Below are 22,052 nucleotides of genomic sequence, written 5' to 3' on the forward strand. Positions count from 1 at the left end.
TGTCCGGCGCCGCGCCTCCGCACCAAAAGAGAAGGAGAGAAAGTGCGTGACTGCGCGCTGTTCTCTTTCGCGGCCGTCGGTGGGGCGGCGTTTATTCGTATCAACCGACGCAGGCTGAAAATCGATTCGTAACAACCGTTCTCTAGCACGTTGCAAAGTAATGGGGCTCGGCCGGGACCACAGAAAAATTCGTATCATCCGGAAATTCGTATTAGCCATGATCGTATCATCGAGCTTTTACTGTACTCCCCGTAACAATATGAAATACAAAAGGAGGTCCCATAGTCAAAGACTATTAGGACCTCCGGTGAAGGTTAGGTGGTGAGAGGAATTACTATATGGCAGCGAAATAAAGCAATATCATGAGATTAACATACAGGTCAAAAAGTAAAACAATTATAAGAGACAAGTTGAGCTGAAATACACAAAAAAATCTGAAAAAAGACAACAAGGAAAAAAAAAAGTGAAGTGTCTGAGTATGAACAGATGTATTTAAAACGTGAACTACGTACAACTGGCAGGCACAACATCAACAAAAAAGTACATACTAGATGTATTGTAATACAAAAGTGCATCAATTGCAAAAAAAAAGGAAAAGAAAGAAAAATTAGAAATATACGTGGAAATAGCCTAAGGTGCCAATGTAGAAGAAAGTCTCAAAAGCAATATGAAACGTGAGCAAGAACAATAAAAAGGCACACAACTGTCAGAGCAAATTAATCAAAAACACTTTAAGATCATTTTTAAATTTGTATGTGGTGTTACACTCTTTTATAACTAAAGGCAAAGAGTTTCACAATGAAATGCAAGAAAAATGAAATGTGAATTTACCATGATTAGTGTGCACTTTGGGCAAGATAAAATTTTTGTTAGATGCAAATCTCGTAATGTTAGCATTCAGTAAAGATGATTCTGAAATTAGGTCAACTGGGAGCTGTTGGTTTATCAGTTTATTAAACAGTATGCCCAAATTATAGTTAATTATCTGAGATACAGTGAGCATGTTATTACTTCTGAGCAGTTCTCTTGCATTAGGGTTGTAAGAGCTATAAGTTAGCACCCTGATGGCTTGATTTTGAATGACTTGCAACGAGATGATATGAGTATTATATGTGTTTCCCCAAGACGCCACAGCATAGTTCATATGGGAATAAATAAATGCGTAATAGAGCGATAATAATGTGTTAGCATTGAAATGGGAACGTGCTCTGATGAGGACTCGCATGCCGTAAGCCATTCTCTTTTTTACGCATGCAATATGATGATGGAATTTAAGATTGCTGTCTAACTTGACTTCCAAGTATGTGGCATAATCACTTGCGGTAATATTGGATGCTGGCCAATTATGCAGAATGTATTCTATCTGTGAGACGTTGGCTAGAGCTGAAAACTACAAATTTTGATTTCAGAGGGTTTATTTGGAGTTTATTTTTATTGCACCATTCCTTAATGTTTGCAATGTCAGAGTTCATTTTAGTTACCAGTGCTGAAATGCAATTGTCAGAATTTAGTATCATCGAGTCATCGGCATATAGCATGCATTGGGAGTACGTAAGACAGTTCGGCATATCATTTATAAAAATTAGAAAGAGAAGGGGACCAAGAATGGACCCTAGTAGTACACCTAAATTAGTCATTTTCATATCCAGAACAGTATCAGAAACTTTGACAATTTGAATTCGGCTATGCAAGTAACTTTAAAAGTAGCAGAGGAGGACCCCAAATTCCGATTAATTCAAGCTTTAAAAAGTATGAAGTGATCAATTGTATCAAATACGTTAGAAAGGTCGAGAAATACTGAGTCGGCAAAATTGCCCTTGATTCACTATCAGCGCATATGAAAGAGGTAGCGCCGAAGCAGGGCATCCAGCATCCGCATTCTCCAAACCAAACATGCGCGCGTCACGGCTTAGTTCGGTGTTGCCGGCACTAATGGTAAGAGCCAGGCAGGCAACACGTGACCTCCAAGGTGATAACCAATAGTGCGTAAGGGGCTCCCAGCGTGACCTGTGCCATCCTCCTCGCCCTCCTTTTTTTCTTTCGTGTGTGGAATTATCCGCGGAAAGCAAAATGCGCGTCCCGGCAGGCGTATGCATTATTCAACGCAATCGAACTCTTGTTAGTTCGGACGTACTTGGCCGCACATCGGTTAATTCGGACAGCTTTCGCAGCTCAGCGAGCGAGGAGCGCTGCAAATGTGCGATGCAAAAGAGCAAAAATGGTGCTAATGTCCAACCGAAATGAAGCGACGGAGTCTGCATCGCCATAGTCATCAGCGGAAATCGTACGTGTATCTTCCTTCATGTATGTGAATGACACCAGCATCGGCATGCTGTGTGCCTATATTTGTGCCTTTAAAGCCTTTATTCTCGTGTTTACCATCATGTTGGCCGCGTGCTTTCATAATTGCGTAGTCGCCATTCATGATCGCGTCGATAATGGCCACGCTTTCTTCCGCAGCGGTTGCGGCAAACAGTAGCTTCGTTTTGACTCGGTAAGCGCGTCGGCCGCTTGCCTTTAAAGAACTGCATAGTCGCCGTCCATGATCACGTTGATAGCGACTGCGGTTTCGTCCACATTTGTTGCAGCAATCGGTAGTTTCGTTCCGACTCTGTGTGTGCATTGGCTGCGTGCCTTCAGCATCGCAATGTCGCCGTTCATAATCGCGTCGATAGCGGCCATGGTTTCCTCCGCAGCGGTTGTAGCAAACAGATGTTTCATTTTGACTCGGTGCCAAGCTGTCGAGGATGAAGAGCACTGGCTACTTCGCGATGAACGGACGATCTTTTGGCGATCAGCTCATTGGCGAAAAAATAATCGGGATGTGCATGCGGTAGTGCAAAGTGTGTAGCAAATAAAGGCGCGCACTGCGGCCGTACTGTGAAGGATGTCGTGAGGCCTCGATTGTCGTTGTGAGAGCTAGTGTGTCATGATATTACGAGAATTGCAGCTTGCACTGCTTTTGTACAAAATAGCAACAGGTGTTGCTATTTGTACAAAATAAAAGCGTGTTGACGTAGTAAGCATTTGCTGATTGTTTTCTGGATACCCTTGATTATTAAACATTCGGTTAATTCAGACATTTTTTTCGATCCCGTGACATCTGAATTAACGTGGTTCTACTGTATTGGCGCAGAGTCCATAATTGAATTGAATATGCGCTTTTCCCAACATGTTTCGATACAGTGATTGTGAACGATAGTGACTTCAAATCAGGGTGTTGAACTGGAAAAATACAGTTTCGGTTCAGGTTCAGGTTCAATGCGCTCCAATTTCATTCCGGTTCAGTACTGGTTCAGAGAAATAAAAAAGTATAGCAGTTTCCAACACTGAATCGGTCCACAAAGCAGTTCGGTGCAGTTGATTTTATCCTGCCCCATGGCAATATGTTGCAAAGTACTATCGTATTGCAAGACTGTAGAGCGCACTATCGTATTCTGCATGGCGCATGCGGAAGTTTTGTGAAGAGGAGGCTGAAATTTGCAAATTACACAAATATTAGGGGAATTTCATGTGACATTAAAGACAGAGATAATTAGTGAGAATCTCTGCATCAGCGTGAGGTCTATGTAGCTTCCATACTCGCTACTTTGACAGCAGCAGAGTCGGTTCATGTTCGTTTTTCTTCAGGTCTTCTCTACAGGACTGGTGGTGAGTGAACTCTAGCATGTGACCTATGGTAATTCATATTGTATTACATAAATTACAAGTTCAAACTTCTACTCTGCAGCAAAGAAAGAAGCCAGCATTTGACATTTGACTCAGTTTGTTGCTTTTTAAGAAGCAGGTGAAAACATTGATGTTTCTGAAGAATGAACAAAGACGGTTTGTGCTGAACCATATGTTGATCTTTCTTGTGCATCTTCGCGTGGCACATAGTCTTGTGCTGGCTAAGGGTGGACAAAGTTGTCAAAAGTATGCACATTGTGCTCCACGAATAAGTTGTACAACTGAAAGAGCGTTGTACTCTGCTTGGTTAAACAGCTAGCGTGCGTTGAACCATGGTCACATAACAAAACCAGATTTCACGTGCTGTGTGCAGCCACGTTTACTGCTCACTGAGAAGGTGACGGCATTCATAAGCAACCGCAGTGTTATGCTTACAAGAAGTCATGCAGCTAAACTCGTTCATGTCACTCCTCAATGACACCTTTTCTGATCTCTGTGTTTATCTAGTTTACCTACTTTTAGTACATAACAAGTTGACCTAGCGACCGAATTGAGAGCATCAACAGAAATTTTGATTCTACGAAGCCCCTTGAGCTTTTGGCCGCGTTACACAACTGGCGTTGTTGACTTCAGAAGTCCAAATGTTTCTGCCGAGGTGGCTGTAGTTACCAGCACATACCCATCGTCTATCCCCATTCTCACACACCGAAACTCGTGAGTCGTAACAATCTGCTAGTTGCGTCAATTGAAGAAGTAGTTACTGTATTCGAACAATTGTGCAAACTATTGAGCACCCATTGCCGCCTTACATGCTTGAACCGTTTCGTGCCAAACTGGTAACTTATTTTTTTTTTTTTTTTGGTTCAGGTTCATTTTGGGTTAGGCATGTTGAAAAAATATTGGTTCGGGTTCCATTCCACCCAGAAGTGTGGTTCCAGTACGGTTTTCATTTCGTGTTCGGTTCGACATCCTGCTTCAAATAGATGCTTTTGTTTGTTGATGGCTCAACCTTATTTCAACAGAGACAAATATTTTCTCGCATTGTGGCACATTTGGAGTAAGCGTCAGTCAAGGTTATTAGAATTATTAACATTGGCGCCAATGACGTCGATTGAGACTTTCTGCTAGGCTGATACAAATAACATGCTACTCTTCATCGACACATTTTAACTCTTTCCCTCCCGGGGGGAAAATAGGTGTTTTTTGTAGGTTACGCCAGATTTCTTTTTTTCTGCATGAACTACTGTATTCAATATTTTATGTAATACATAAACAAAAAGTAGAATGAATGCACTTATCACACACAAATGCTTTAAAAATAAAAGATGTGGCCCTCGGTTTCCTTCCTTCTAGTTAATTAATGAGATGTATGCCATAAAACATGGGTTCTCAAAGTGGGTTCCGCGGAACCCTGGGGTTCCGCAGGCCCCTGCTCGGGGTTCCGCGAGCCACTGACAAATTTTCCGTGGTCCCGCGCTAACCAAGTGGTTAAAACGGCGAAAATGAGGTGCGCTCGATCCACAGAACCTCCGTTACTCATGCCCGAGTGTCAAAAAAGTTGTCGCAGTTTCACCTGAAAGGCGAAGCATCAATTGCGATAGCAAATCTGTAGAGAGCTATACGGAGTAATGATATTAGCTTTATCAGCTGTATAAACTTGGACATGCAGCATCACCGGCAACACGCAGAACTATTGTCGACGCCGTCGGCGTTTTGCCCGCGTTCGCTCAAAATGCGTGCGGCGTTGGTGACTGTTGCCGGAGCCTCTGATATAAATAGGCACTTGGTGCCGCAGCTAAACGTCGCCTCCCTTCCCTCCCCCCTCCACCACGGCCTCTCGCGCGTCGGAAGAAGGCGCGTTTGCTCTACATATATGGTGATTGTAAAGGAGGAAAGAGACGCTTACTTCTGCAGCCCTTAAGCGAGCACGGCGCAGAACGCGCGTTTGTTCTCCGCCGTGCGTTCACTCCCCGTGAAAGCGCGCGCCCCTCGCGCCCTTTCACTCGCACATACAGCGTTCGGCGCGCGGCGACGATTTCATCTCCATTGACGTCATACGGAACCTCATGGCGACGGCAGAAATCTGCTTTTGAGTGTCCATATAATTGCTATCGCAATAAAAGCACATCACACTGCGTAACGGCAACGCGCGAACTGTGCAATAAATTCGCAAGCCGCTTGTAGCCACCCAACCTTTGAAAACGGGCATTACGCCTAAGCTTTCGAACTTAAATCTCGGAGGCCGTAATTTACCAACACGCGCATTTCTCCCGTTTGTAGATAGCGTAGGTGCCGATTGCGTGCGCACTGACGTATACGTTGGAGGAATAAAAAAAAGTGAAGAAAAAATATGCGCGAAGCATCGCAATTACGTGCCGCAGAAGAGCAAGCAAGAACTGCGCTAGCGTCCAACCGAAACGAAGCGACGCAGTCCGCATCGCCATGGTCCTCAGTGGAAAGCGTGCGCGGCACGTGATTGACAGCAACGCCGGAGCGCTTCGTGCCTAATCGCGCCCTTAAAAGACTTTATTCTTGCTTTTATCGCCGCGCGTAACACCGCGTTGGCGGCATGCCGCGTGCCTTCTTAAGTGCGTAGTTGCTATCCATGATCGCGTCGATAACCACCGCAGTTTCGTTCGCAGCGGTTCAGGCAAACCGTGGTTTCGTTTTCACTCGGTGCGTGCGTCGGCCGCCTGCCTTCTGAACCGTAAGGTCGCCGTCCATGATCGCGTCGATAGCGGCCGCGGTTTCCTCCGCACTTCTTGCAGCGAATGGTAGTTTCGTTTTGACTTGGTGCGTGCGTCGGCCGCCTGCCTTCTGAACCGCAACGCCGTCCATGATCGCGTCGATAGCGGCCGCGGTTTCCTCCGCACTTCTTGCAGCGAATGGTAGTTTCGTTTTGACTTGGTGCGTGCGTCGGCCGCCTGCCTTCTGAACCGCAAGGTCGCCGTCCATGATCGCGTCGATAGCGGCCGCGGTTTCCTCCGCACTTCTTGCAGCGAACGGTACTTTCGTTTTGACTTGGTGCGTGCGTCGGCCGCCTGCCTTCTGAACCGCAAGGTCGCCGTCCATGATCGCGTTGATAGCGGCCGCGGTTTCCTCCGCACTTCTTGCAGCGAATGGTAGTTTCGTTTTGACTTGGTGCGTGCGTCGGCCGCCTGCCTTCTGAACCGCAAGGTCGCCGTCCATGATCGCGTCGATAGCGGCCGCGGTTTCCTCCGCACTTCTTGCAGCGAATGGTAGTTTCGTTTTGACTTGGTGCGTGCGTCGGCCGCCTGCCTTCTGAACCGCAAGGTCGCCGTCCATGATCGCGTCGGTAGCGGCCGCGGTTTCCTCCGCACTTCTTGCAGCGAATGGTAGTTTCGTTTTGACTTGGTGCGTGCGTCGGCCGCCTGCCTTCTGAACCGCAAGGTCGCCGTCCATGATCGCGTCGATAGCGGCCGCGGTTTCCTCCACACTTCTTGCAGCGAATGGTAGTTTCGTTTTGACTTGGTGCGTGCGTCGGCCGCCTGCCTTCTGAACCGCAAGGTCGCCGTCCATGATCGCGTCGGTAGCGGCCGCGGTTTCCTCCGCACTTCTTGCAGCGAATGGTAGTTTCGTTTTGACTTGGTGCGTGCGTCGGCCGCCTGCCTTCTGAACCGCAAGGTCGCCGTCCATGATCGCGTCGATAGCGGCCGCGGTTTCCTCCGCACTTCTTGCAGCGAACGGTACTTTCGTTTTGACTTGGTGCGTGCGTCGGCCGCCTGCCTTCTGAACCGCAAGGTCGCCGTCCATGATCGCGTTGATAGCGGCCGCGGTTTCCTCCGCACTTCTTGCAGCGAATGGTAGTTTCGTTTTGACTTGGTGCGTGCGTCGGCCGCCTGCCTTCTGAACCGCAAGGTCGCCGTCCATGATCGCGTCGATAGCGGCCGCGGTTTCCTCCGCACTTCTTGCAGCGAATGGTAGTTTCGTTTTGACTTGGTGCGTGCGTCGGCCGCCTGCCTTCTGAACCGCAAGGTCGCCGTCCATGATCGCGTCGGTAGCGGCCGCGGTTTCGTCCGCAGCGGTTGCGGCAAACAGTAGTTTTGCTTTGACTCAGTGCAAAGCTGTCGAAGATTAAGAGCCCCGGCTACAACGCGATAGACGGGCAATTTGTTGGCGAGCAGCTGACTGGTGAAAAAATAATCGGGATGTACGCGCGCGAGGCCTTCGCCGCTGCTAGCGCTAATCAGTCATGACTCATGAGATGACAAGAATTTCAGCTTCCGCACTGGTCTTGTGCCATATAAATATAAACAGAATTTGCTGATTCATTGAGTAAATAAAAGCGTGTTGACGTAGTTAAGCATTTGGTTATTGTTTTCTTGATACCCTCGATAATTCAACATTTGGTTAATTAGGACATTTTAATTCGGTTAACTCGGGGGGGGGGGGGGGGGGGGGGTTCCTTGGCGCATCATGGAGCTTAGCAGGGTTCCCTGAAACGAACATGCTTGAGAACCCCTGCCATAAAAAAATATAAATTTCCAGAATGAAGATTCTGGAATAAAATTGAACAAAGTTTGTAAAGACACGCTTGGTATCTACTATGAAAAAAATGCAACAAAAATTATGAGATATACAAAATGTATTGCCGTCTAATAGGCACTTCACCGAAAAAATTAATTTTTTCATTGAATAGCTCTTCCACTACAAAAATTTAACTGCAAGCATTACAGTTGGTCGTGCCATGTGGCGAAGCAGTTGCTGGATGTAAAACATAATGGAACGTTGCATGTCTTGTAGTAAACTCTTCTTTTCTACTTGGTTTTCCTGTTGTAGCATTTCTTGCATTTTATATAAGTTCTCTCGAGCACTCCAAACGACAGCAAAGACAGGCCAAAGCAAAAAGCGAAACTAGCCGGGCGGGCTGCGGCCACCAATGTTCTGGGCTGTATTAAGTTGTCGTCGCTCTCACAGTCAAAGTCCGACAAAAAGGCAGCCTCAGACTCGATGCTGCTTGATCCATCGATAAAATCAGCCACATCTGCAGTGTAATCGGAGATGTGGTATTTCTCGAAGGGCGCACGCCGCTCCTGGAGGCGGGCATTTTTTTCTCTTTGCTTTGAAGATCACGAAACTTCGGAGCGTGTTCAAAAATCACCGCCAAGCAGGAAAAAACGTAAACTGCTTAGGAAACAAAAACATAGTTCTTCACATCCGATGCCACAGTGTGTCCGTGAGCAGCACGGAATGTCTGAAAAGCGCCATTTCAAACCATTGATAGCGGGCCAACAATGCTTAATGGGTGCATTAGGGAAAGAGTGGGCAAGGCTTGGTAGGCTAATTTCTTATGCTGCCTCTCTGACTCGTATCAGTTGAATTATCAATATCAGATGTTTTTGAATTCAAAGGTAAACTTCATTGCATGTGAAGAAATCTTTAGAACAGCTCAATAACCCTCAATGGTCACTCAAGTGATTCGTGTCATTTGAAGATGAGAAACAGAGCCAACCTGTTTTGCGACACTTTCTCGGTGACGCCAGAAGACTGCAACTGCTATGCAGTGTGGATAGTGCTGCATCGACCTGAAGTGTTCAACAGACCAAGAAGGCATGCAGAATAACCAGCTACTGCTTCGGTTTTGTAGGAACCTTGATAAAATCAAATACGGAAGCATTGCTAACAATGCATTGAAACTGATGCCTTTTTTCGGCATTACCTAAGTCGGTGAAAGTTTTTTTTTTTTTACTCAGAAGAGCCATATTCGGTCTTCAAGGACCGGTGTGACATGCATTACAGGACTCGCCATTCTCTCTGGATCTGTCATTGCTGAAGACGTCAGTGAATGACACCAAACAGAACTCCGTTCCATAAGGATGCAACGTTCCTCATTAAGTACGGCCTGTTAGGCTCCCAGACGTGTTGGTTTTGGCCCTCGTTGATTTTAGGTTGTGAAGCCCTGCTCTAGAGAGATGAAGAAATTCATCATATCAGTAGAACCCCGCTGTTACATTCCCGGGTGCTGCGTTTTCCTGGCTGTTACATTGTTTTCAGTCGGTCCCAGCATAGCTCCCATAGGACCAATGCATTGGTAACCCCGCTGTTGCGTCGCAACTGTGGGACCATTCCGCGCATCATGCGTTGCGAACTGCCACCCTGTGCCAGCTCGAGCGGCCATGTTGACTTTTCAGGTCACTTGGCTTGGTGGGTTGACGATGGGATTCGCCGCCCAAAGTGCCGGGGGCGACACCTATGATGTATTTTCGGTTTCCGTCAGCAAAAGCATGGCATTTGAGATCCGTATTTGCTATCTAAATATGGTGTGTATGACGCGCCGGGGATCTAAAATTGGTTTTGGTGCATATATGTTTCGTATAAAGTCCAAGGGCAATAACGCCGTCGCCGCGTGCCGCATGCTGTATGTGCGAGTGAAAGTGTGCAAGGGGACGGCCGCAGCTAAATCTCGCGCGCGCAAGAAAGAAAAGCGGGGAGGAAGCGTGCCTTCTTGCGTCGCGTTCGAGGCACCGCGGAGTAATGGGGCCGCATTGTACTCTAGCATCAACTGTGTACTGCGCGGCCATGCCAGGTCGCGCGGGCTGTATCTTGAAAGTGATCTGTGTTGGGGGCAGAGTCTAGGCAGTGTAGGTGCGTCGGAGGCTCGTAGCTACTGTGGCAGCAGTAGTCTACTGTGGCAGCTCACATCACAAAGCTATGACATCGCAAATACTGAGCACACAACAATACAAATGAAGCGTAGTAAGTGAGAACATTTGCCACAATCTCGCGTCACAATCTACCGTGAATACTCCCATCCATATTTATAGACCTCATTCTATAACTGCACACATTACACTACAAAAGAACGCCTTGAGAGTTTTACATGAATTCAAAGCAATGGGTTCATTAAGATTTTGAACGAAGTAGCATATCCATGTGTCATAAGTAGTAACACACATCTCTTATTTCGCTGTTAAGATAAAACAACATTGCTTTGAAATGATTCACAAAAACCACACTTTATTTTTCACTAACACAGCATGCTTGCCACCTGTAGTTTTTCTTTGGTACTAGCTAAAACGTAATATTTAGTGAAAAGGCAGTTTGAAATTAAGTTGCTGATCAAATCTTATAAGGTTGACACTATATATATATATATATATATATATATATATATACATAGCCATTACTTTTTATGGCTACGCGCGTATAAGAGAGTTTTGACAACATTGCAGTGTTAAATATGGTAATACAACCTCGGCATATCTGAGCATGCATCGCCATGAGCAAACTTCAGAAAGCCTGCACAGTTTTGTATTCATAATTATTCGTGGATGGAAGCAAGGAGCCTGTGACTTCACATTTTCCTATCCTAATGAAATTGTCTGTACTTGTTCAAATGCTTCCATTGTAGACGTATTGGATGCATAATTTTCTACTAGTGTTTTGCCCCGTGAGATGTAGTCAAGCTTCAATCGCACGATCATAATTAATGTCGCTGCTCATTGGCTTGGGACTGTATTTCAGCCTCGCCTTTGTGACCATTTGAATTGAGCTTTGTGCGTGCTGTGTGTTCTCAGCACTCAGTTTGCGTTTAAGCGATAGACAGCACGAAGGTCACATCGCCCGCTGCAGCTGCCGCGCTTCCTCATGCCAGTGTTTTGACAGTGAGTGTCCGTGCTCATCGAGTGTGATGTGTTCATGTTTGCCTGTATGCACTGACACCATGCTTGTTAATTTAGTTAGTAAGTGAATATTTCGAAGTTTATACGGCCGATAAAACTACTGTACTTACTTTGTATAGCTGTCTACTAATTTGCTATCACAATTGATGCTTCAGCTTTTGTGTGGAACTGTGACATTTTTTAAAATGTAAGAATTAAAATAATTTTTCCTCTTTCTCTGATCTTGCATTTCTCGGGTCTTGCGTGTTTTTTTTTTTTTTTTTACAATCCCGTGAAAAACGTATCAGCGGAGTTCTACTGTAATAAATTTTGTTTGATCAAAGATTGTTAAATTGTGTTAGACCTTCAGGACGTGCAAATGAAACATGCAAATTTATGTGCACCTCAAAAATTGGTTCTCAAGTCCTCCTGTTCTTTCAGAATTGTCTGGGGAATACCTTGTCACAACATCGTACGACAACACTGTTAAGGTAAGCCTTGGCATATCTTTTGTGTATTCATGTGTTAGCAGAGGCTATCTATCTGCTGGATTGTGCCATGTGTGAAAGATTGATGACAGAGAACTCGGTTTAAAGATAAAAATTAAAGAAAACCTATATTCTGTTCAACAATACAGGAGAACTAACGAAAACATTGCAGTGTAAGACATAACGTCTGCTCTGTCAGGTCTGTAAAGAGCGTCTGTCTGTCTCTCACACACACACGCACACAGTCCCTCCCCTCTTGTCGTCGAAACTCCACCCTACCTCCAAGATGTAAACACAACAGGAGCGATGCCCTGCTCTTCGCCAATCACCGAGGGCAAAGGTTGCCTCCGTGGAGGTGGTGCCATCTCCACTCTCCCTTCTGGCCAGACGAGGGTTTCATTTCGCTTTAGATATCTTGGCGGGATATGGGGAAGATGCCAACGGCCCTCTGCCTCGGCACCCCGAACCTCGCGGTTGGCGCATGCCCATCAACCGCGGTCCTGTACAAGCTCAAGAAACAGACGACAGCCATGTGTACACTTGGAAAGCATTTATTACGACGGCAACTAACACTTCGAGCAGGCCAGCTAGCTATAGCTGACATCACTGAGGGTTCCCTCGAAGAGAATAATACACTAGGTAAAGAAGGGTTTCCGACTTACGAACTGGGGAATACGGGTAGTCGCGACGATTGCCGCTACAAGAACGCGGTTGACTAACCACGTGCGGGAAAACGAGAGCGGCGGCGAGGACTTCCACCGTCGCCGCTTGCTGGGACGATAGAGATCTGGGCGATGTCAGCGGAATCTCACGTGACACACCCGGTGGCGCTGATAGCGCTTGCGATTCCTGTGCGCTGCCTGCGAAAGGAAAGCTTCCCCTCTCCCCACCCTGCCTGACGCTCATGCGCCCAACGCGACGTTTGCCGCATGTGTGGCGGTCATGGGACCCGAGGATTCCCACAATCTCTAGGGAAGGCATCTGGAGTGCGCATGTACGGCTAAAACAAATACAAGAATACAATAATACAACACGTTAATTATATAGTACACTAAGAGTTTAGGGTACATTGTTTTAGGCCTGTTCTACTAAAATGCTAGGAAAGAAAGCTCGGCTGGCATGGTGTACATTTTAATTTCACTTTATTCTATGCCTTCCTTATGATCCATCCCTCGCGATTGACTGATTGCAGTGATAATTTAGGCGGGTTGCCGCTCAGACCACTGAGGATGTGCGAAAAGGAATTGTGTTGGAATAGAATTTCTGCGTTATCCCAGCCCTTGTCTCATTTCATGACTGTTGTATGCACAGTGAACAATTTTCTTTGCAAATGCTGCCTCCACAGTGGTAGAGAAAAGCAATGGCATGCGGATTCAGTTGTAATGTTGCTGCACTGAGACTGCTTTCTTTCATGTGCAGCGTGCTTAGTACTACTGAGATTGGTTCCACCATCTAGTGTTAGTAACAGCTTAAATCGCAAAGTGGAACAGTGCTGCCTACAACCACAGTAAACACGTGGGCTCCAGTTTCCCACTGCTTTGTGAGCAGCTTATGTATTGTATTCCACCAGGCTCGATTTTAATGTGAAGCCAGTATGTGACTGGCACAAAGATTTGCATAAGAACTCTGAAGTTATGTAAGCGATGAATTATTGCTTAGAAACAACTTTGTTTGCCACAGCATATTGCAGTGTATTTTAAGTATTTATCTCTAATGGAATATTTTAAAACAAGTTTGGAATAGGCAGAAGTTCACTCCATTTGTGTACTTGTCGAGTTCTGAAGCATTTAGTGCTGGGACTCAAGCGTGTACAACAGTTATCACACACTTAAGTTGCACTTCACCAGCAGTACATGGGTGGTATGACAAAAATAGAGGAAGTAGGGGAAGCAGTAAGTGCACATACTGTGCATTGTATACGTATACATGAATGATTGTTGCTGCTGACGCCTTTGCAGTAGCAGGATAGGTAGAACAAGGCTGTAAAGATGGCCGTTTAAAGGCGTGCTGTACTTGACATTAGTGTAACAAAGTAGCACTGCTAGTGCTGTTGTGCATGCCTGTCTCTTATGTACCAACAGCTGCAATATATTTATCGGCAAGCTAAAGCTCTGATGAGTTATTCTCATGACGGAATTGTAACGTAATATCCTGCAAATTAGTGAGGCACTATATGCCGTCCTGTACGATGAAACACTTTTGGAAGAACCTGAATCGTCACTGGGCTTAATGCGACACAAGGTGAAGCACATGCTTCATGTAGACCATGTAGACCAGGCACACATATGTCAGTTGTAAAATGTTCTTAATTTATATTGTGCAAAGCTGAGACCACTATACAGCTTTGAAAAAACATAGTAATGCATTTTTTTTTTCGCATGTATGGCTTTAAAATGTAAAGTAAGATCTTCATGCTCAACCAATCAAAATGAGCAGCATAAACTTGTGGTGTGGGCCTTCTGCCGAAAATTGGTGTGGGATGCGGAGGTCGGTGCGGGAACCGATTTCTTAGGCGAAACTAAAATGTTATGAACTTTAATCCTGGCACTTTCACTGCTGCTGAAGCATTGTCGTCATATAGTAGGCAAACTAGAAATAAAAAACATGCTTAATTTACATCGCAAGGTCCCTTTAAATGGGTTTATCAATACTTTGTCCGTTTGCCAAACTACCTGCGACATAATACAAAAAATTGTCACCTGCTCACTTCTTCATGCTGCAGTTATTTGCCATCAGAGCTGTACCCTCTTATTATTAAATTAATAATGGGGCAGTTAATTTTTGTATTATAGAATTATTATGTGTCATGTGGTAGTAATTTTCTAAGCAAAAGCAAGTAGTGGCTGTTGTGATTAATGCCGAAGGCTTCAATTTTTACTGCTGATATATTGCTTTGCTGTTTCAGATCTGGTCCAATCCTGAATGGACTCCAATACACAGCCTCAGCGGTCATGATGGCAAAATTATGGGTGCTGACATTTCACCTAATGGGAAATACTTGGCGACATCATCCTTTGACCGCACATTTAAGCTTTGGACTCCAGAATAAAAGTAAAAGTTTACTTTTGTAATGTATGTTCTAATCTGTGGATGCTTTGAGTGATGTTTTTTGGTGTAGTACATTGGTTGGTTTATGTTTCTGGACTGAACGAAAAAATACCTCGGTAAACATTTGACAGAGTTACCTGTCTGGTTGTGTTAAATACAAAGTGACATGTCCAACCACAACATAGGATTTATTATACCTGACTTTTTAGGGCCATGTTAGCTCCTTACTCAGATGTTAAATAACAGCTGACAAACAGTGCAGCTTTATAAAAGATTTTGATAAGGAGAGATTTTTTCACATAGGCTTGTATGCTTGTTGTCCTGATATGGTTGACAGGGGGGTAAACAGAGAAGAAATGCGTGTATAAGGAGAACATGTCACTCAGCTTTGCTGTGACACTTTCCGTGTTCAATGAAGACGGTGTTGTAATCACAGGGAAATTCATCCACGACCACTAACACATATTTATTGCCAGGCAAAGGGCCAGCGAAGTCTGCTGCCAGTGACTGCCAAGAGCCATCTGGGAGTTGCGTCATACACAAAGCTGAACACTTTTTCTTTGCAACAGTCCTCTGACACATTTCATAGACCTTGATTTCTGATTCCACTTTATTGTCAATTCCTGGGAACCATATCTTCTTTTTGATCAGTTGTTTGGTTTTGGTTTTGATCATGGGGTTCTCAAAGTGGGTTCCACGGAACCCTGGGGTTCCACAGGCCCCCGCTCGGGGTTCCGCGAGCAACTGATAAATTTTTCGTGGTCCCGCGCTCGCCAAGTGTTTAAAATGGAGAACAAGAGTGTGCTCGATCCACAGAACTTCCATTACCGATGCCCAGAGTGTCAAAAAGCACATCACAGTGTGTAACGGCAGTGCGTGCACTGCGCAATGAATCCGCAAGCAGCTTGTAGCCACCCAACCTCCGAAAATGGGCAGCGCGCCTAAGCATTCACACTTGAATACCGGAGGCCGTAACTTACCAACATTCGCATTTCTCCCGTTTGTAGATAGGGTAGGTGCCGATAGCGTGCGCACTGACGTATACGTCGGAGGAATAAAAAAATTAATGCGTGGAGCACCACAAATGCGCGCCGCGAAAGAGCAAAAACGGCGCTTGCTTCCAAAAATGAAGCGGCGCAGTCCGCATCACCATGGTCCTCAGCGGCAATCGTACACGATACGTGACTGACAGCAACGCCGGAATGCTTTGTGCTTATTTGTGCCCTCAAAGCCCTTATTGTTGCGTTAATCGCCGCCCGTAACACCGCGTTGGCGACTAGCCGCGTGCTTCCATAAGTGCGTAGTCGCCATCTGTGATCGCGTCAATAACCACCACAGTTTCGTCCGCAGCGGTTACGGCAACTAGTTTTGTTTTGACTTGGTGCGTGCGTCGGCCGCCTGCCTTCTGAACCGCGAGGTCGCGGTCCATGATTGCGTCGATAACGGCCGCGGTTTAGTCAGCGGCGGTTGTGGCAAGCAGTAGTTGCGCTTTGACTCAGTGCAAAAATGTCAAAGATTAAGAGCACCGGCTACATCGCGATGGACGGACAATTTGTTGGCGACCAGCTCACTACCGAAAAAATAACCGCATGTGCGCGCGGTAGTGAAAAGCGTGTCTCAGATGAAAATGCGCGCCGTGGCCGCGCTGCGAAGGATGCTGCGAGGCCTTCGCCGCTGCTAGCTCTAATCAGTCATGAGATGACAAGAATTTCAGCTTCCTCACTGCTTTTGTGCAAAATAGAAACAAGATTTGCTGATGCATTCAATAAATAAAACCGTGTTGACGTAGTAAACATTCATTTATTGTTTTGTTGATACCCTGGATAATTCGACATTAGTTTAATTAGGCCATTTTAATTCGGTTAATTCGGGGGGGGGGGGGGGGGTTGGTGCTTCATGGAGCTTAGCAGGGTTCCTTGGAACGAACATATTTGAGAAGCCCTGGTTTTGATAATCCCCTGGTGTCCCCTATGAGCCAGCTTGATGGCTTGTAGCCGCACTTTCTCTGGATCACCAGCCTTGGTCCCCTCAAGACAACATCATTGTCTGCAACTGTTAGCTCATCTCTGATCTGGATGACGGGCTTGAGCTTGTCATCTTTCCACAGTTTATCAGATGACGTCCGATCACCCATCCTTTGGGCTGTGATGAGCAGCTGCTTTTTGCATGTCCCTTTTGTATGCCTTTTCTACTGCTTACATTGTCAAAGCTTTAGGCGCAGCAAATTTCAGGACGAAAGAAACATATTATTCTGTTGCAGTTGACTCTCTGGGCATATCTGCATTCTCTCGTGGTGGTGGGTGTCTGGAAAGGTAGTTGGCAGGGTTTTCTTTTCCAGGTATGTGCTGGATGTCAAAGGAGTAGTGTTGTAGCCTAAGGCTGAGGCGTTCAAGTATTGCTGACAGCTTTGCACTCGGGTTCTTGATTATCGACAGTAGAGTTAGATGATTCGTCTTTACTGTGAACTTGCCTCCAGCAAGGTACATGCGAAAGTGTTCAATGGTTGACACTATGGCCAGCAGCATCTCTTTGTCAATCTGAGGGTACTTCCTCTCAGTTGGCGTTAATGCTCTGCTGTAATATCACTGATGGAAAAGCTGCTACATCCATGCTACAAATGAGCGAAACTGGCAAAGCTGCGCCAAGGCATATCTTTTGAGATTACCTGGCACCGCGCCGCACAATCTGGGAGGCCACAACCGAGAGTACTCGTCGCCGATGCCAAGCGACAGTTACCACTACCCCTATGCGCAGAGTGCCTTTGCATCTCCTGCCATTCAAAAACCGAGCTAATCCAATACAATCCAGTGCGTGGGTTGTGCTAGGCTAGAGTGGGACTGTTTACGACGTTGTACGTGCGCTTCGGCCCATTCTGTGTTTTCGCCGTGCCCTGCGGCCTTGCATTCGCACCGGCAGCATGACCTTTGTGAGCAGAGCGATATACAGAGTGCATTGCAGTTGAACAGAGAGCACCAAAGCGCCTTTGTACAGAAGCAGAGCAAAGCTCAACCAATGGGAACGTGAGTAAAAAATTCGAAGTTTCGCCTGAAAGGCCAAGCATCGATTGCGATAGCAAATTAGTAGACAGCTATACGAAGTAAGTATATTAGTTTTATCAGCCGTATAAACTTCTAAACATTCGCTTACTAAATTAACAAGCACGGTGTAACGCGCTCACAGGTAAACATGAACACATCTCCCTCGATGACCGCGGAAACTTGCTGTCAAAACGCTGGAGTGAAGAAGCGCGGAAACAGCAGCGAGCGAATTGACCTTTGCATTGTCTTTCGTCTTGCTTCAACGCGAACTAAACGTCGAAAGCACAGCGCACACAACTCTACCGGCACTAGTTGCACTTTGCCCACATCTCAGATCGCTTTGAAGATGAGGCCCGCGCGAGCGCAGGTCACAGATCGCTTTCAAGATATGGTGCCAGGGTGGCCGTACCGTACGCAGCAGCCACCGGAGTAGAACGCCCCTCCGCCCGATGCCTCACGTGCGAGGGAAAACAGCGCACTTCCTCCCCACTCCCTCCCTTGCACACGCAAGATTGAGCCGCTATCGTCGGCCGACCCTCGTAAGCTTTCACTTGTACATACAGCATGTGGCGCACAGCGACAATGTTATCGGGCTTGCACTTTCTACGGAACATCATGGTGACGGCGACGGCAGAAATGCGTTTGGAGGGTCCATATAATTTCTATTGCAATAAAATCAAGCTAAGAAAGAAGTGTCTGAGACAGAACGAATGTTCAAAAATGCTGAATGGTTGATTCAGGGGGGCATGAAGCTGAAGAGCTTCTCAGATATTGAGAGTGGCCAGGCAATACTTGCTCAAGCAAGACAAAAAAAAAAAAAAGTTGTATTTCTCACTTGGATGCTGCAGATGGAAGAAAGCATAGTGAGGTTTCATGCAACTGACATTTATGTTTTTTGTTTTTGTTCACATCATGTTTCATACTTTGGTGCTCCTTTGATAAAAGCTTGCATTAATTATGATGTCAGTGAACTCATGCTCGTACAAGATTTAGCACTTCATTTTATTGCAATACTAAGGCTAGTCATTTTTTAAAGGGCATGTATGATACATTTAATAGGCAGCCAGGTAATAAAAGCAATACGATTTTCATCCTGTTTTTCTTGTTTTTTGCAACTTCTACAAAACTGAGGGCAGCTGCCACAAATTGCCATTTTTCCTGCTACAAAACCTGCTCCAAAATGCTTCTGGCCATTCCCATCACTGTAATATGCTAAGGTGTTGCATGCCCATTCCTTTGGCATTTCTTGTACCAATACTCCTGCTATTCCCTCAGGTTCAGCATCTGTGATGACATACGTTTCCTTGTTTGCATCAAAATATGCTAGGGCACGAGGTCTTCACAGCTCCTGTTTTCATCCAACAGAACTCTGCATCAGTGTGTGTGAGGCTTCTTAGTGGTTCAGCTATTTGGGCCAGGTGAGGGATGAAACGGCTGCAGTAGTTTGCCATCCTAAATAGGCTTACGACTTCAGTTGGATTTCTTGGTGGCGTCATCTTTGCCACTTCTTCTACTTTCTCAGGGTCAACATTGACTCTGCTGGCAGAGAACACGTGACCGTAGAATTTCAGACTCCTCGATGCCACCACACACTTTTTCTCATTCAAAGTGAGCCTAACCTCTTCTGAGTGCCTGAGCACCAGCCGCAGTTGCCGATCATGCTCTTCAGTTGTGCGGCCTGAGACAAGGATGTCATCACTGATGTTGATGATGCTATCTTCGTTAGGCAGCACTTGTCTTATGGCATCCTGAAATATCTCCGCAGCAGCATTGACTCCAAACAGAAGCCTCTTGTACTTTCTTAGTCCACAGTGGGTGGAAAAAGTGGTTATCATTCTTGAATGTTCTTCCAGCTTTAGCTGGTGGTACCCCTCCTTGAGATCCAACTTGGAGAACAGTGCTGCGCCATTTAGGGTGCTGATCACATCTTCAACAGTAGGCATTAAGTGCTGCTCTCGAACAATGGTTCTGTTCGCTTCTCGCATGTCTACGCATATTCTCACATCCTTGTCATTTCGCTTGGGCACAATTACAACGGGTGACACCCATAGGGCAGGGCCAGTTACCCGTTCTATGATGTCCTGGTCTTCCAGGCGTCTCAGCTCAGCCTCCACTGCATCTCGCATCTGAAAGGGGATTCTGCAATGTTATTGGGCCACCGGTTTCACGTCACTGGAGATGGCCAACTTCACCTAAAAGCTCTTCAGCCATCTGAGTTTCCCAAACAACTTCGTAAATTCTTTCTTTATATCCACTGAAGTTTCTTCTGTGACTGTGTGGACTATCTTGATTAGCCCCAACGCTGTTGCTGTTTTATAATCGGAAGCGATGCTTGTCGCCCTTTACTACATACACCGTTGCCTGTACACTCGTTTCCTTGGCAGGAAATGTTGCGCTGAACATTCCCATCACAGGGATTTCTTGTGTGACACCATACGGACGAGCCGCGTAGTGGTCTTTTCCAGTCTGGTCTAGAGTTGGTTTCACCAAGTCTCTTCTCCCATCACATTAACGCCTGCGTCTGAGTCCAGTATCTGAGTCCAAGAAAAGTTTCTGTGAGTGTGCTCTTGCATAGTTTGGCAAAATGATTCTTCTTCTGGCACCTGTGGCAGATAGCTCCCCAGGCTGGGCATCTCATCTTGCCCCCCTTGTGAGCCCATGTACCTCTATAGCATGAACATCTTTCTACTTTCTTCTTGCTCTTTCCAGTACTTCTGGCTAGCACCTCTACTAGAATTCTGTTTCTTGACAATGAGCTTCTGCACCGTTGGGCACGGGACATTCTGTGGTGGCTGCTTGGCGTTCGGCAACTTGAAGGCTATGGCCGATTGCCAGCAGTTGCGTTAGTGTGATGTCCAATTCTCGCAGTGTGCTGCGCCGCAACTGGGAGGACGTCGTGCCTTCGATTATCTGTGAAACAAGTTCTTTGTCGACTTCTGCGAACTCGCAAGTTGCCGCAAGTTTTCTCAGTCGTACTTGGAACTGGTCGAGTGATTCTTCTGGGTTCTGTCTTCCTTGTCGAAAAACATGGCGCTCATACACGGCATTCTTTTTGAGTGCGTAATGGTCCTTCAGGCATGCCACAGTGGTTTCATAATTCTCTCCCATGTCCGACAGAGTCAGAATTGTGTCGCACACAGCTTCTCTGGCGTAGTGGAGAAGAATGGGGCGCTTGCTTGCGGTCTTTGTGACATTCTTGGCTAGCAGGAAGTTATCTAAGCATGCTTGCCATCTTAGCCATCTCTGTGCGAGCGATGTTGGACCTGAGTGTGGATCAAAAGGCAGAAAGGCGGGCAGGAGCGTTTCCATGCTTACTTGGAACGTGGCACGGTGAATGGACTTGTATCTCCTGTGCATGGCACTGCGTGCAACACGTAGGTAGTTTGTGTGTCACGCGTTGTGCACCTCAGTGGCTTCTTCTCGGCTTTGCGCTTCTTGCCTATGTTGTCTTCTCAACCAGGGCACATCCTCGTCACCAGGTTTTGTAGCATCGGAACCCGGTCAGGGCATCTCCTTAAAAGCCTATCTGACGCCAATGCTAAATGGACTAACCTATTTTATTTGCACAAAGAGTACGCACATGCCATACCACCATTCTTCTTCAGTCCCCTTTCCGGGTCCAGCCCTCCTCTTCCTTCTCCGGCAGTGCACCTAGGTGGCGCTGGCTTTCATTTACAAAGGCACTACAGGCTTTTTCAGGAAATTTCCTTGTAAACGTCAACCCTCAAAAAATGCTTTTGAACTTTTCAAAAACTTGGTCGAACATAGATGTGGCTTCATTTGGGTGGACAGAAAGGCTTACCCAAAAATTGTCAACTTAACACTTTCACAGGACCTGCTGTGCTGAGGTGATCCTGGAGGATACTATCATAGTGCGAAAACAATAAATCACTCATTATGGGTGCAATGTGAGAGCCTATGCATATCCCGTTTTTTGCATATAGAACTCTTCATTGTGTAAAACAATGGTGGATCTTAGGTAGACCTGCAGCAGATCCAGGAAATTGGCGACAGTAGTGCCAACTGCGTTCTCTAACTAGACCTCACCTATCGCCTCAATACTGTGAATGTCCCTTACTTCATTGTGTTATGTTTTCATAAATTCTTCATATATATGTCCAATATGTATCCTGTTCATCCTTTTCCGAATCGCCTACAAGGGAGCCCAAAATGCATTTTTTTTCTGT

At 46.1% G+C, this 22,052-nt stretch overlaps 2 protein-coding genes across 3 annotated transcripts in view; one reads left to right on the forward strand and one right to left on the reverse strand.

Annotated features, from left to right (window-relative positions):
* Nucleotides 1–14,850, forward strand: part of LOC119436624 (U4/U6 small nuclear ribonucleoprotein Prp4-like) — a 97,793-nt gene extending 82,943 nt beyond the window's left edge. For both annotated transcript variants that reach the window (XM_049659263.1, XM_037703544.2), the window contains exons 14-15: nt 11,733–11,782; nt 14,685–14,850. In XM_049659263.1, the coding sequence (XP_049515220.1) occupies nt 11,733–11,782; nt 14,685–14,828 (194 nt within the window). In that variant the 3' untranslated portion in view covers nt 14,829–14,850. The remainder of the gene's footprint in view (nt 1–11,732; nt 11,783–14,684) is intronic.
* A 1,880-nt stretch (nt 14,851–16,730) lies between these two features.
* LOC125940869 (uncharacterized protein K02A2.6-like) lies at nt 16,731–19,991 on the reverse strand. Its single transcript, XM_049657520.1, has 2 exons — nt 19,332–19,991; nt 16,731–16,982 (listed from the first exon to the last, which is right to left on the reverse strand). The coding sequence occupies exons 1-2, from the start codon at nt 19,989–19,991 to the stop codon at nt 16,731–16,733; spliced, it is 912 nt and encodes a 303-aa protein (XP_049513477.1).
* Between the last annotated feature and the right edge of the window lie 2,061 nt (nt 19,992–22,052).

This window comes from Dermacentor silvarum, chromosome 1 (genome assembly GCF_013339745.2).
Source record: "Dermacentor silvarum isolate Dsil-2018 chromosome 1, BIME_Dsil_1.4, whole genome shotgun sequence".
Classification (NCBI taxonomy): Eukaryota; Metazoa; Arthropoda; class Arachnida; order Ixodida; family Ixodidae; genus Dermacentor; species Dermacentor silvarum.